The sequence below is a fragment of the Martes martes genome (genome assembly GCF_963455335.1).
Source record: "Martes martes genome assembly, contig: scaffold_350, whole genome shotgun sequence".
In the NCBI taxonomy this organism is placed as follows: Eukaryota; Metazoa; Chordata; class Mammalia; order Carnivora; family Mustelidae; genus Martes; species Martes martes.
In genome coordinates, this window is record NW_027666401.1 from 25,327 (window position 1) to 38,051 (window position 12,725).

Sequence of the window (12,725 nt, forward strand, 5' to 3'; positions counted from 1 at the left end):
TGAGGACTTCCTATATTCCAGATACAGTCTTACCTCTACTGTGGAGTAACCGTCCAACATCCCCTTGGTAATTGGGATCAGTCACCCCAGCAGCATCGTAACTCCTTCCTTTGCCTGCTTTAGAGGCATGGGGAGGCCAAAGTGGCTGGGTGGCAGTTTTAACTCCCAGTTCCGTGGAATCATTGTCGTGTCTCTTGGTGGAAGCATTCTCCCCTTTGGAACTAAGACCTCTGGGCCAGCAGAGCCTAAGGTCTGGGAGACAGGAAGCAAAAATGTTGCTCGTGGGTCCCTGGGGGTAATCATGACTGCTGCCACACCCATTTCCACCCCTTGATTCCTGGACCCACCATCACTGGCTATGGGAGAAAGGGCACCTTATATCAGACGCTGATTCAGAACATAGCCTTGTGGAGAACCTTGCCCAGCCCCTGCAAAGTACTGCCACTTTGCTGACATTGTAACTAAGTCTTCAGAAGGCCATTCTGTCAAGCCATCTGCTTCAGGATGGTGGGGATCATGGTAAGACAGGGAATTCCATGAGCATCCTTCCTGTGTTCCTCTCACTCTAAGGATTCCCACTTTATTTTTTTTTTAATTTTTTTAAAGATTTTATTTATTTATTTCACAAACAGAGATCACAAGTCACACAGAGATTACAAGTAGGCAGAGAGGCAGGCAGAGAGAGAGGAGGAAGCAGGCTCCCTGCCGAGCAGAGAGCCCGATGCGGGGCTCGATCCCAGGACCCCGGGATCATGACCTGAGCCGAAGGCAGAGGCTTTAACCCACTGAGCCACCCAGGCGCCCCTAAGGATTCCCACTTTAAATGTCTTGCTGTTCAGGGAAGGCTGCAGTTTTCCACAGTGATGGGGATTTGGGAGATTCCTCAGGCAAGAAGGCCACAGACTTATAATCCTTCCTCTACTAGTAGGAGATTTTAAGGAATATGCTTTCCTTCAGCTTCTGTCTGCTTTTTCAAAGAATATTATCTTCAGGGGAGCCTGGGTGGCTCAGTGGGTTAAGCCTCTGCCTTTGGCTCAGGACATGAACCCAGGGTCCTGGGATCGAGCCCCACATCGGGCTCTCTGCTCGGCAGGGAGCCTGCTTCCTCCTCTCTCTGCCTGCCTCTCTGTCTACTTGTGATCTCTGTCTGTCAAATAAATAAATAACATCTTTAAAAAATTTTTAAAAAGAATATTATCTTCAGATTTTAAAGTTGTTGGTAGGAGGTTGTATGAGCAACTTCACTTGGCTGCCATTACTGGAAATGTCCAGTAATTATCTTTTTTCTCTGGGGGAGGGGAAACAAGAAGATATGAGCAAATTGTGAGGGAGAGCGATGTTACGATCGTAAACAAAACTGTTTCCTTGGGCATCTGTCACAACAAAGTTAACAGCATTATGTTTTGACTGACCTTTGTCCTAACAGTAAAATTTAGGAAGTATCCATCTCTTTTAGTACAATTTTCTAAAGTTATGTTTGCTTTTATTATTAGGAATTGAATGACCTTCATATAGAAGCACTTTCCGTGATCGCGAATTGCCTTGAAGATATGGATACTTTGGTGCTGATTCAGCAGACGGGGGTTCTTAAGAAGCTCCTGTCATTTGCAGAAAACTCTACAATTCCTGACATTCAGAAGAACGCAGCAAAAGCAATAACTAAAGCAGCTTATGATCGTATGTCTCATTTTATATAAACTAAGCACACATATTTCCTCTTTTATTCTTGATTTAGAATTAACAAGCACTAGAGTATTTGTCTGCTTTTATTTTTTTTAATTTTATTGTATTTTATATTTTTTCAGTGTTCCAAAATTCATTGTTTATGCACCACACCCAGGGCTCCATGCAATACGTGCCCTCCGTAATACCCACCACCAGGCTCACCCCACTTCCCACCCCCCTTCCCTCCAAAACCCTCAGTTTGTTTCTCAGAGTCCATGTCTCTCATGGTTCGTCTCCCCCTCCAGTTTCCCCCAACTCACTTCTCCTCTCCTTCTCCCAATGTCCTCCATGTTATTCCTTACGCTCCACAAGTAAGTGAAACCATATGATAATTGACTCTCTCTGCTTGACTTATTTCGCTCAGCATAATCTCTTCGAGTCCCATCCATGTTGATACAAAAGTTGGGTATTCATGCTTTCTGATGGAGGCATAATACTCCATTGTATATATGGACCATATCTTCTCTATCCATTCGTCCGTTGAAGGGCATTTTGTTCTTTCCACAGTTTAGTGACTGTGGTCATTGCTGCTATGAACATTGGGGTAGAGGTGGCCCTTCTTTTCACTACATCTGTATCTTTGGGATAAATATCCAGTAGTGTGATTGCAGGGTCATAGGGTAACTCTATTTTTAATTTCTTAAGGAATCTCCACACTGTTTTCCAAAGTGGCTGTACCTACTTGCATTCCCACCAATAGTGTAAGAGGGTTTCCCTTTCTCCACATCCTCTCCAACACTTGTTTTTTTACTGTCTTGTTAATTTTGGCCATTCTAACTGGTGTAAGGTGGTATCTCAATGTGGTTTTGATTTGAATTTCCCTGATGGCTAATGATGAACATTCTTTCATGTGTTAGCCATTTATTTGTATGTCTTCTTTGGAGAAGTGTCTGTTCATATCTTCTGCCCATTTTTTGACATGATTATCTGTTTTGTGTGTGTTGAGTTTGAGGAGTTCTTTATAGATCTTGGATATCAGCCCTTTGTTTGTAGTGTCTTTTGCGAATATCTTCTCCCATTCCATGGGTTGCCTCTTTGTTTTGTTGACTGTTTCCTTTGCTATGCAGAAGCTTTTGATCTTGATGAAGTCCCTAAAGTTCATTTTCACTTTTATTTCCTTTGCCTCTGGAGGCATGTCTTGGAAGAAGTTGCTGTGGCCAATGTCAAAGAGCTTACTGCCTATGTTCTCCTCTAGGATTTTGATAGATTCCTGCCTCATGTTGATGTCTTTTATCCATTTCGAGTTTATCTTTGTGTAAGGTGTAAGAGAATGGTCGAGTTTCATTCTTCTTCACATAGCTGTCCAATTTTCCCAGCACCATTTATTTAAAAGACTGTCTTTATTCCACTGTATATTTTTTCCTGCTTTGTCGAAGATTATTTGACCATAGAGTTGAGAGTCCACTATCTGGGCTCTCTACACTCTGTTTCACCGGTCTATATGTCTGTTTTTGGGCCGATACCATGCTGTCTTGGTGATCACAGCTTTGTAGTAAAGCTTGAAATCAGGCAACGTGATGCCTCCAGTTTTGTTTTTCTTTTTCAACATTTCCTTAGCAATTTGGGGTCTCTTCTGGTTCCATATAAATTTTAGGATTGTTTGTTTCAGCTCTTTGAAAAATGCCGGTGGAATTTTGATCGGGATGGCATTGAAAGTATAGATTGCTCTAGGCAGTATAGACATTTTAACAATGTTTATTCTTCCATTCCATGAGCATGGAATGCTCTTCCATCTTTTTGTGTCTTCTTCTAAATGGTCATTTGAGAATAGGTGCCGTATTTACTCTCTGGCACCAAAATTCACCCTAATGCCAATGAGTAAAAGGAGAGATTGCTTTGTCAGGGATATAATAAACTCTTTGATTTAATTATGAGTCTTTTTTATTAGGCAATTCATTCCTAAATTGTTTTTAAGTCTTTATTTCTCTTGATTTTGAAATTCTACAGAATCCATGCATTGTTTGTGATCCTGAAAACATTGTTTCAGGATATCCACATTTGGAATGATATCTATATAGTAATTTCAACATCAGCTGGAGACAAGCAGTGCCATGTGATATAGCTGGGAAAAATAATATGCTCATACTATATATATAATACAATTTTCATTTCAGTGGCAAGTTATGTTGACATAAATCTGTAAAATATGAGGGATAAATTACATCACAAGTACTGAAGATGAAATTATAGTTTTAATTTATGTATATTTGGAGTCTTTTATTTAATAAAAGAAGTGATTTTATTTTCCCCCTTCCACATCACTCCTCTTACAAACGATGACAGTTCTGACTAGTTTAAGTGATTTATATTCTAAACATATATACTCACATCTGTATATATGTCTATGTGTATATTATGGGAAACATTTCCTTCTCAATCCATACTGATTTCTTGAAGGCAGAATTTTATTGCAGTAAGCCGAGTTTCACCATCCGGTGCATAGTTAACATAGAGGGGACTTGGCAAATCTAGACAGGCTGTGAAATTAAAGTTTTTAATACTGGCATAAGTTGCTTGATTCAGTATTCTGTCAAATAGAGTTTAGACCTTATCAATCCTGATCAGTTCTGTTTTCCAACTTTCTCAGGACCCCTTAGCTATTTGAGACCAAAAGTAAGGACAATGGCAAACCATGGACAATATCAGACCTAAAATTTTTACAATTTCTCTTATTTCAAGATGGTCGCAGCCCCTCTTGGGATAGTGAGTTTCATGAATTTATTACTCACCATGTGATGTAGCACTGGGAAGAGCACTGGGTGGAGAGTCCCTGGTGGTCCAGTTGTTCTACTAGTCCCACTACTGGCACTACGATGACCTAGGTTGTGACTATGAGGGAACCACTGCCTCTCTGGACCTATTTATTAATGATTTATTGAGCCCCCACTCTGTGCCAATAAACCCGGGACAGGCAAGGAAACAGGTGATCACACTGTAGTGTTAAATGGGCTTGATGATGGAAGAACAGGTTCACGGGGATGGGGCAGGGGAGGCAGTGTCACTAAATGTCAACTTGGATCAGATAGATCTTCCTGACATATGTGATTTACAAGCTAGGACCTAAAGTAAATAATAGAAATTGGCTGGGCAAAGAGGGTCATGGTGAGATGGGGAAGGATCATCAGTGCCTTAAAGGGAAAGAACGATGTATAAAGGCCGGAGGAGAGACTGAGCATGGTACATTCCAGAACTGAAAGTTTTCAGAACGCCTAGTGAATAGAATACAGCAGAAAACTGAAAGTGAAGGCTGTAGAATGAGGAGCCAGATGCTAATGCGTGATAGAGGCCAAGTTAAGGAATTTGGACCTTATTTTGCTAGCACCAAAGAGCCACTGAAGTGGTTTAAGAGAGGTGAGGACCACTACAGATAGTCACTTTTTAAAGAAAGCGCCCTCTTGCTGCAAGGTGGAGGAGAGGTTAGAAGTGTGCAGGACCGGACCCAAAAAAGACCAGGAAGGGGATTGCTGTGGTAATCGAGGTGGAAGATGAAAGTATCCTAAAACAGACATTTGCAAGAAGGACCACCAGCACAGTGCTTGGCACATTGGGAGGGTCCATAAGTGTTTGTTGATTGACTACCTGGGTGGGAGGAGGAAGAAGGCAATGTCAAGAATAAGACCAGGTTTCTGGCTGGGATGGCCAGAAGCAGAATGGTGCCATTCATAGAAATGGGGAACTCAAGAAGAGGAGCTGGTTTTGATGAACGGAAAGGAAATGAATTCTATTCTTCTTTTAAAAATGGTTGTAAAAGGGGTGCGTGGCTGGCTCAGTGGAGCATTGTGACTCTTGATCCCAGGGTCGTGAGTTTGAGCCCCATGTTGGGTGTAGAGATTATAAATAAATAAACTTTAAAATAAATAAATAAATAAATAAATTGGCAAAATACACATAATATTAAGTTTATCGTCTTAACCAATTTTAAGCTCAGTGGCATGAAGTCCATTCACATTTTTGTGCCGCCATCGCCAACATCCGTCTCCAGAACTCTTTTCATCTTGCCAAAGAGACAGCCTATATCTATGGAACAGCAAACTCCCCACTTCTTCCTTCTTGCAGTCCCTGATCACCATCCTTGCTGTCTCTATGATTTTGACTATTTTAAGGGCTTATGTAAGTGGAACCATACAATATTTGTCCTTTTGTGACTGGCTTATTTCACTTTGCAGGACTTATCCTCAGGTTCATCCATATTCTAGCATACATCAGAATTTCCTTCCATTTTAAGCCTGACTAGTGTTATATTGGATGTATATATCACATTTTGTTGATCTATTTGTCTATTTTTAAAAAATATTTATTATTATTTATTTATTTGATAGAGAGGGAGAGAGCACAAGTAGGCAGAGGGGCAAGCAGAGGGAGAGGGAGAAGCAGGCTCTCCGCTGAGCAGGGAGCCTGATGCGGAACTCAATCCCAGGACCCTGGGATCGTGACCTGAGCTGAAGGCAGACGCTTAACTGACTGAGCCACCCAGGCACCCGATCTCTTTGTCTATTAATGGACACTTGGGTTGTTTCCACTTTTTGGCTACTGTGAATAATGCTGTAATGAACATGCATACACAAATAGCTTTTCAAGTCCCTGTTTTTGGTTCTTTGGGGTATACTCATGACTGGAATTGTTGGATCACATGGTAATTCTGCATTAAATCTGTTGAGGAGCTGACGTGCTCTTTTCTATAGCAACTGCACCATTTTACATTCCCATCAACAGGACGCAAGAGTTCCAATTTCTCTACATTCTCACCAATACTTGCTATGTTATTTATTTATTTATTCAGTTAGTTAGTTAGCTAGTTAGTAGCCATGCTAATGGGTATGAGGTGGTATTTCATTGTGTTTTGGTTTGTATTTCTCTAATGATTGTGTTGTTGAGTGTTTTTTCCATGTGCTTATTGGCCATTTGTTTCTTTGGAAAAAATACCTGTTTAAATCCTTTTTTTTAACCAGGTTGTGTTTTTTGTTTTGATTTGCTTTTTGTTGTTGTTTTATTGAATTGTAGGAGTTCTTTATATATTCTGGATAGTAACTCCTTATCAGATGGGTGATGTGTGTATATTCTCTCCCATTCTGTGGGTTGCCTTTTCACTCTGCTGATTGTGTCCTTTGATGCACGGTTTCTAATTCTGATGTAATCCAATTTATTTTTTGTTTCTCGTGCTTTTTGGTGTTCTATTCAAAAAATCATTAAGAAATCTGATGTCAGGAAAATTTTCCCCTGCTTTCTTCTTAGAATTTTATTGTTTTATCTCTAATGTTTAGGTCTTTGATCCATTTTGAGTGGTTTTTTTTTTTTTTTAAAGATTTTATTTATTTATTCGCCAGACAAAGATCACAAGTAGGCAGAGAGGCAGGCAGAGAGAGGAGGAAGCAGGCTCCCTGCGGAGCAGAGAGCCTGATGCGGGGCTCGATTCCAGGACTCTGGGATCATGACCTGAGCTGAAAGCAGAGGCTTTAACCCACTGAGCCACCCAGGCGCCCCTTGAGTGGTTTTTACAAACGGTATAAGGTAAGGATCCAACTTCACTCTTTTGCGAGTGGAAATCCAGTTCCCTAGCACCATTTGTTGAAATCCATTCTTTATTTGTAATACAAGGAAACTCAACAGAGAGTCTTTAAATCCCATCTGGCACTTTATGTTTTATGAATCTACTTCCTTATGTTAGTTCTAAAATGACTATATTCCAGTTCCAAATTGTGTCTCCTCACTCTTTATTTTAGAATCAAATGACTAAATCTGTATTTATTACATGGATGTCATTTGTGATTTTGTCATGTTCCCTTTAGCCACCATTTTTCCAGACTGAAGAATCTATATTTTACTTAGTCTTTCCCTATATATCATGTCTGTAGGCTATCCTGTAATCATTCTCTTACTTTTTCTGGATTTTCTCTTGTTCACCATGTCTCTCTCAAGTGAGGTGATAGGTATTATAAACAGCATTTTAAAAATATGCACCATCATTTTATATAATATAAAGATTTGGTTATCTTATGATTATTTTCAGTTTCAGTTTTATGAAGCAAGTATTTTAATCAGCCTTTTGACCATGTCAGCAAACTGAGCCAACACTTTGAGGGAAAGCCCTACAGTGAACCCCAGGTCCCCATTTTGAACCCAGAATTCAAAGGCTTCCATTTTAAAGTCTAACATTTTTTTAATTTATAGTTAAAAAATGTAAATTTTGCCTTGGAAATAATATTGCATTTTCACTGAGGTCTAGGAAATAATCAGTGTATACAGGTCTTCTATGAAATCTTGACACGGTATGCTCTTTTCTTACTACCTAACAAATATTTATTCTATGCATGCTATATGCAAGGAATTATTCTAGAAGATAAAGGTAAACAATGAATAAAATAAGTGGACAAATATTTGTTGAATAGAAAAAAGATGTATTTCCAGTGGAATGTAGAGTTTGATATTTACCTTTTAGTTCAACTTTATAAATTACGTTGTACAGTTTCTGTCCTCTATATTTTTATCTATTCTTTGCTATCACAGAAGAAGAGTGGTATGTTAGAAGTTTCTCACTATGTTATTTCTGTTGATTTTCTCTTGTAATTTTATTTTAACTGACTTTGCTTTATTTAGTGTTATCTTATATCCACTCTTGATTTTTTTTTTAATCTCACTTAACTGATTTTTAGCTTTAAATTCTAATTTGATATTAAGATTGCCACCTTATCACCCAAATATGGTCTTGGCAAAAACCAGTTCTGTAAATTCCAGATGGTTTAAATAAAGAGATGAATGAAGGGACCCCTTTCCAAAGTATAGTTAGGGTTAAGGGAACAAACAACTGGTGGTGATGTCCCCACAGATTAGCAATATCTTATCTCCATCCTTTAACCTTAAGCATGTGACTTCTGCTTCTACCATTCTGCCAAAACAGTCCTTATAGAATTTGACATTGACTTCCCAACTCCTAAATCTTACAGACCTGTCATTTAGCTGATTAGTCTCTTCTACTGTTTATTTACATCCTTATGTTGTTTACACGGCCAGATCAACAATAACCACATCCTCTTCCCTGCTTCCATTCTATTCTGCGCTTTTTTTTTTTTTTTTTTTTTTTGGTCAAACCCTACCTATATTTCTTGTCTACCCCTTTTTATAACGGTTGCCTGCCTTGACAGCTCTCTGCCAGACCTAGCCGGATCTAGCATGCTTTCTTTTATATTAATTAGTAACAATGATAAACTCTAAAAACTGAACAAGGATGAACAAAGTTACCCCCTGGTATTTCTGTATTGAAGATAAATAATTGTGAAGTTTCAAAATAATTTTCCACAGTTAGAAAATCCTAGAAGAGAGCACAGGCAGTAATTTCTCTGACATCAGCCATAGCAACATTTTTCTAGATCTGTCTCCTGAGGCAAGGGAAACAAAAGCAAAAATAAACTATTGGGACTACATCAAAATAGAAAGCTTCTACACAGCGAAGGAAGCCATCAGCAAGACTAGAAGACAGCCCACCAAACGAGAGGAGCTATTTGCACAGTTAGAAAACTCCATTCATAAGCAGGCTTTAACAAATATTGCTCTTTATCCTGTTGTTAAGAATAATGTAACCATCAGTATTCTTTTATAATTTTTTTTTTTTTTACTTTCCATCATCATCAAACATGTTTTTAGGTTAGATAATGCATTGTCATTGCATGTCAAAAACACAGTTGAAATATACAAACACATTAACACACAACCTTGAAGTTTTGTTTCTTGAATACTTTTTAACACGGGTCCCCACCATAGAAAGCCCAGCTCAGTATGCCTTTGACCTGGCACTGGGAGGGGGAAGGTGTTAATTACCACGTTGCCACGAGGTTTATGAACTGGCATTAACATCTCAGCAGGAGCAAAGGTGGCACAACAGCAGCTTCCGAGAATGGGTGAAGAAAGCATCATCACGTGAAATTTATTTCCAGTTACAAAACCTCATGCTTTTTATTTTAGTGATACTGCACAAATGTTATTTTTAAAGCACATTACTCTATTAGTCACGTAATTACCTTCCCATCTTTATTATCTGTGTAATTAAAACATAAAATACTTTACTTCTTGGTGTAGCAATTCAGTGAAGGTGCTTGGTTAATACATTAATTCATCTTTTAAATCTATTATAGCCACACTGCAGTCAGCACTTTTGAGGTTTGGTGAACACAGCTGGATTTCAAGAACACTCCCAGCAGGGTTGAGAAACTAATTGCCCGCGGTATTTAGACTATTTTGAAAAATCTTTCCAATAATTGCATATATACAGTTTTTTGAATGCAACAACAGCATACTCCAAAGTTAGTCTTTACAAATTAATTTGTTTGGCTGATTTCCCTGGTAGAATTTACTCTCAGACTGTTCTGTTTAGTAAAGTTAATTTAGAGCTTTAAATTCAGGGAAGTCTTAATTATAAATCTAAACAATTTAGGTCAGAGACTCTAGAAAACTGTCAGATCTTGTTTATTCAGGGATTACTAATCAGGACTACATATATGTTAAAACATTGCCGAAGCCACATAGTTGAGATTTAACTATTAATCACAACATTTTTATAAATCAGTTCTGACCTGATTGAATTCTAATTTTAAATGAAAGGAGCAAGGGATTAAAATGATAGGATTACCGGACATGGTTTGTAATTGGTTTAAGACAAATGACCAGAAGTGTTAGTAATTTAGCTGATGCCTGTTATGCCCAGATTGCGGTGTATCAGATGAACGAGGGCCAAAAATGGTGGCATCCGAATGTGACTCTGCTTCTGTAAAGGGGGCAATTTTAAAAATGTATTGTTGGAAGAAGATAGAAATCATATATTAACTTTAAAGTAGAAAGCCAGTTTCAATAACTTCTGAGAATATTCCTGGAAAAACAAGTTAATTACAGTATATGTACATAATGAATTACTTCCACATGCAGATGTTATATATGACCTAAATTAGTATCAGCTGTTTTTCCAGAGATTTTTATTTTAACAGAATAGTATTCTCCGATGTATATCAACATCCTAAGACATGTATCACACATTCTTCTGTTTTAACCAAGTAAATTGAGTTTATGAAAGTCAGTTAATGGAGAATCAACCCTGTGACAAAGTATTTTGAAGGAACTGTGAATAAATGAGCAAAAAATTATTTGTAAGCTGTTGCTTTTCAAACTAGTCTCTGGCACCTCTTACGGCATTAAAATTGAGTTTGGTTTAATATACCTTTTTTTGAGTACATGTCTTTAATAAATAGTAACTTATTTAGAATTAACTATAGAACACAGACCAAAAAATTAGGTTTTAATGTTCTAATTTAGTTTAATGTAATGTTTGCTTAGTATAATAATGAGGTTGTCATTTATTTAAAAAATGAAACAAAATCAGGAGAAAAACATTAGGGAAAAAAGAACATTAAAAATACTTTGGTTTTTCATTAGTGTTCTATAATGGGGTAAATATCATGCTATGTACTTAGAGTCATAGTTTTATTTGTTTTCAAATAAAGAAAAACATGCTAATGTGTGTTTAGATTATACTGATGGCAATTTAGCAATTAAATATTTCATTTTTGCTACAACAGCACGTATTGTAATGAGATAAAAATGATTATGAGGTTTTGATAGAAGATTATAAATCCTTGAGACTTGGGATCATACTCTATTACTTGTTTTTACTTTCTCCTCTTCTCTCTTTTTCTCTCAAGCATGTAGCACGCCAGTTTGTACACCTTAGGCACCCTTCAAATACTGAGTTTTATATTTACAATGAAGATCGAATAAACAGGGCTTTGTCCTTCGTGTGAAGACAGCATCACGCCAGGCACCATGAATGACGTTAAATAAGTTCTCTCTAAATCTGAAACTTGCCTTTTTATTATTATGGAATTTTCCTTCTTTTTTTAAGATTTATTTATTTATTTTAGAGAGACAGAGAGGGAGAAACCATGAGCAGGAGGAGCAGAGGGAGAGAGATTCTTAAGCTGACTCTGTATTGAGCACACAGCCTGATACCGGGCTCGATCTCACAACCCTGAGATCATGACCTGAGCTAAAACCGAGAGTCAGAAGATTAACTGACTGCGCCACCCAGGAAGTCCTAGAATTTTCTTTGCTGTGTTATTGATATCATATTAGGGAACAGGAAAAAAATTCCAATAACCATAAGTCATTTTGCATAATCACTGTGTTCTAAAGGTTAAGCAGGTGTATATTTTGTTTAGTTTAGCGTCTTTGTGACTGAAGCTAAGAAATAGTTTGAACTCTTGTCATATTTTCGATGAGGAAGTAGTTACGCTTGCACGGTTTTTGCAGCAACATTCTGAATTTTTTTTTCCTTTTGGTTTATGCAAGCCGAAAATAGAAAACTCTTTCACGAGCAAGAGGTCGAGAAATGCCTTGTAGCCCTTTTGGGTTCTGAAAATGACGGAACGAAAACTGCTGCCTCCCAAGCTATTTCGGTGATGTGTGAGAATTCAGGCAGCAAAGAATTTTTCAATAATCAGGGTAAGCAAACCAGACAGACCCATTTTGAACATTTTTAGGCCACCAAACTGTTGTTTACCTGGATGTTTATAGACTCACGTCTCCCCTTTCTGCTTCTGTAGGGATTCCACAGTTAATTCAGTCGCTTAAGAGTGACAATGAAGAAGTGAGGGAAGCCGCGGCCCTCGCCCTGGCTAATTTGACCACGTGCAACACCGCGAATGCAAAGTGAGTACCAAACAACAACACCGCCTCTTCTGGGGACATCCAACAGTCCAGTATGTTCTGATTGTAATATTTTGGCTTTCAAGCCATTGTCCATATTCTGTCAGCTCTTCTATCTTGGATTATTCCTCAGGAACCCTCTCTTGTGGAAGATTCCAGAACAATCAGAACTGGATAGTGCTGGAAATATTGAAGATAACTCCATATAAACCTTTGATAAAGCTAGAAAAAATGTAAAAGATCCATTTTAAAATGACATAAACAATAGGCAAATCTAGAAACATTTTAGAAAGTCAGTCCGAAACAACATATTA

The 12,725-nt window shown here is 38.0% G+C and overlaps 1 protein-coding gene across 1 annotated transcript in view; it reads left to right on the forward strand.

Moving 5' to 3' along the window:
- Positions 1-12,418, forward strand: part of LOC308338043 (armadillo repeat-containing protein 3-like) — a gene marked incomplete at both ends in the record, with an annotated part of 36,604 nt that extends 24,186 nt beyond the window's left edge. The window contains 3 exons of the mRNA XM_080831595.1: positions 1,494-1,677; positions 12,055-12,207; positions 12,309-12,418. Of these exons, the coding sequence (XP_080687721.1) occupies positions 1,494-1,677; positions 12,055-12,207; positions 12,309-12,418 (447 nt within the window). The remainder of the gene's footprint in view (positions 1-1,493; positions 1,678-12,054; positions 12,208-12,308) is intronic.
- Between the last annotated feature and the right edge of the window lie 307 nt (positions 12,419-12,725).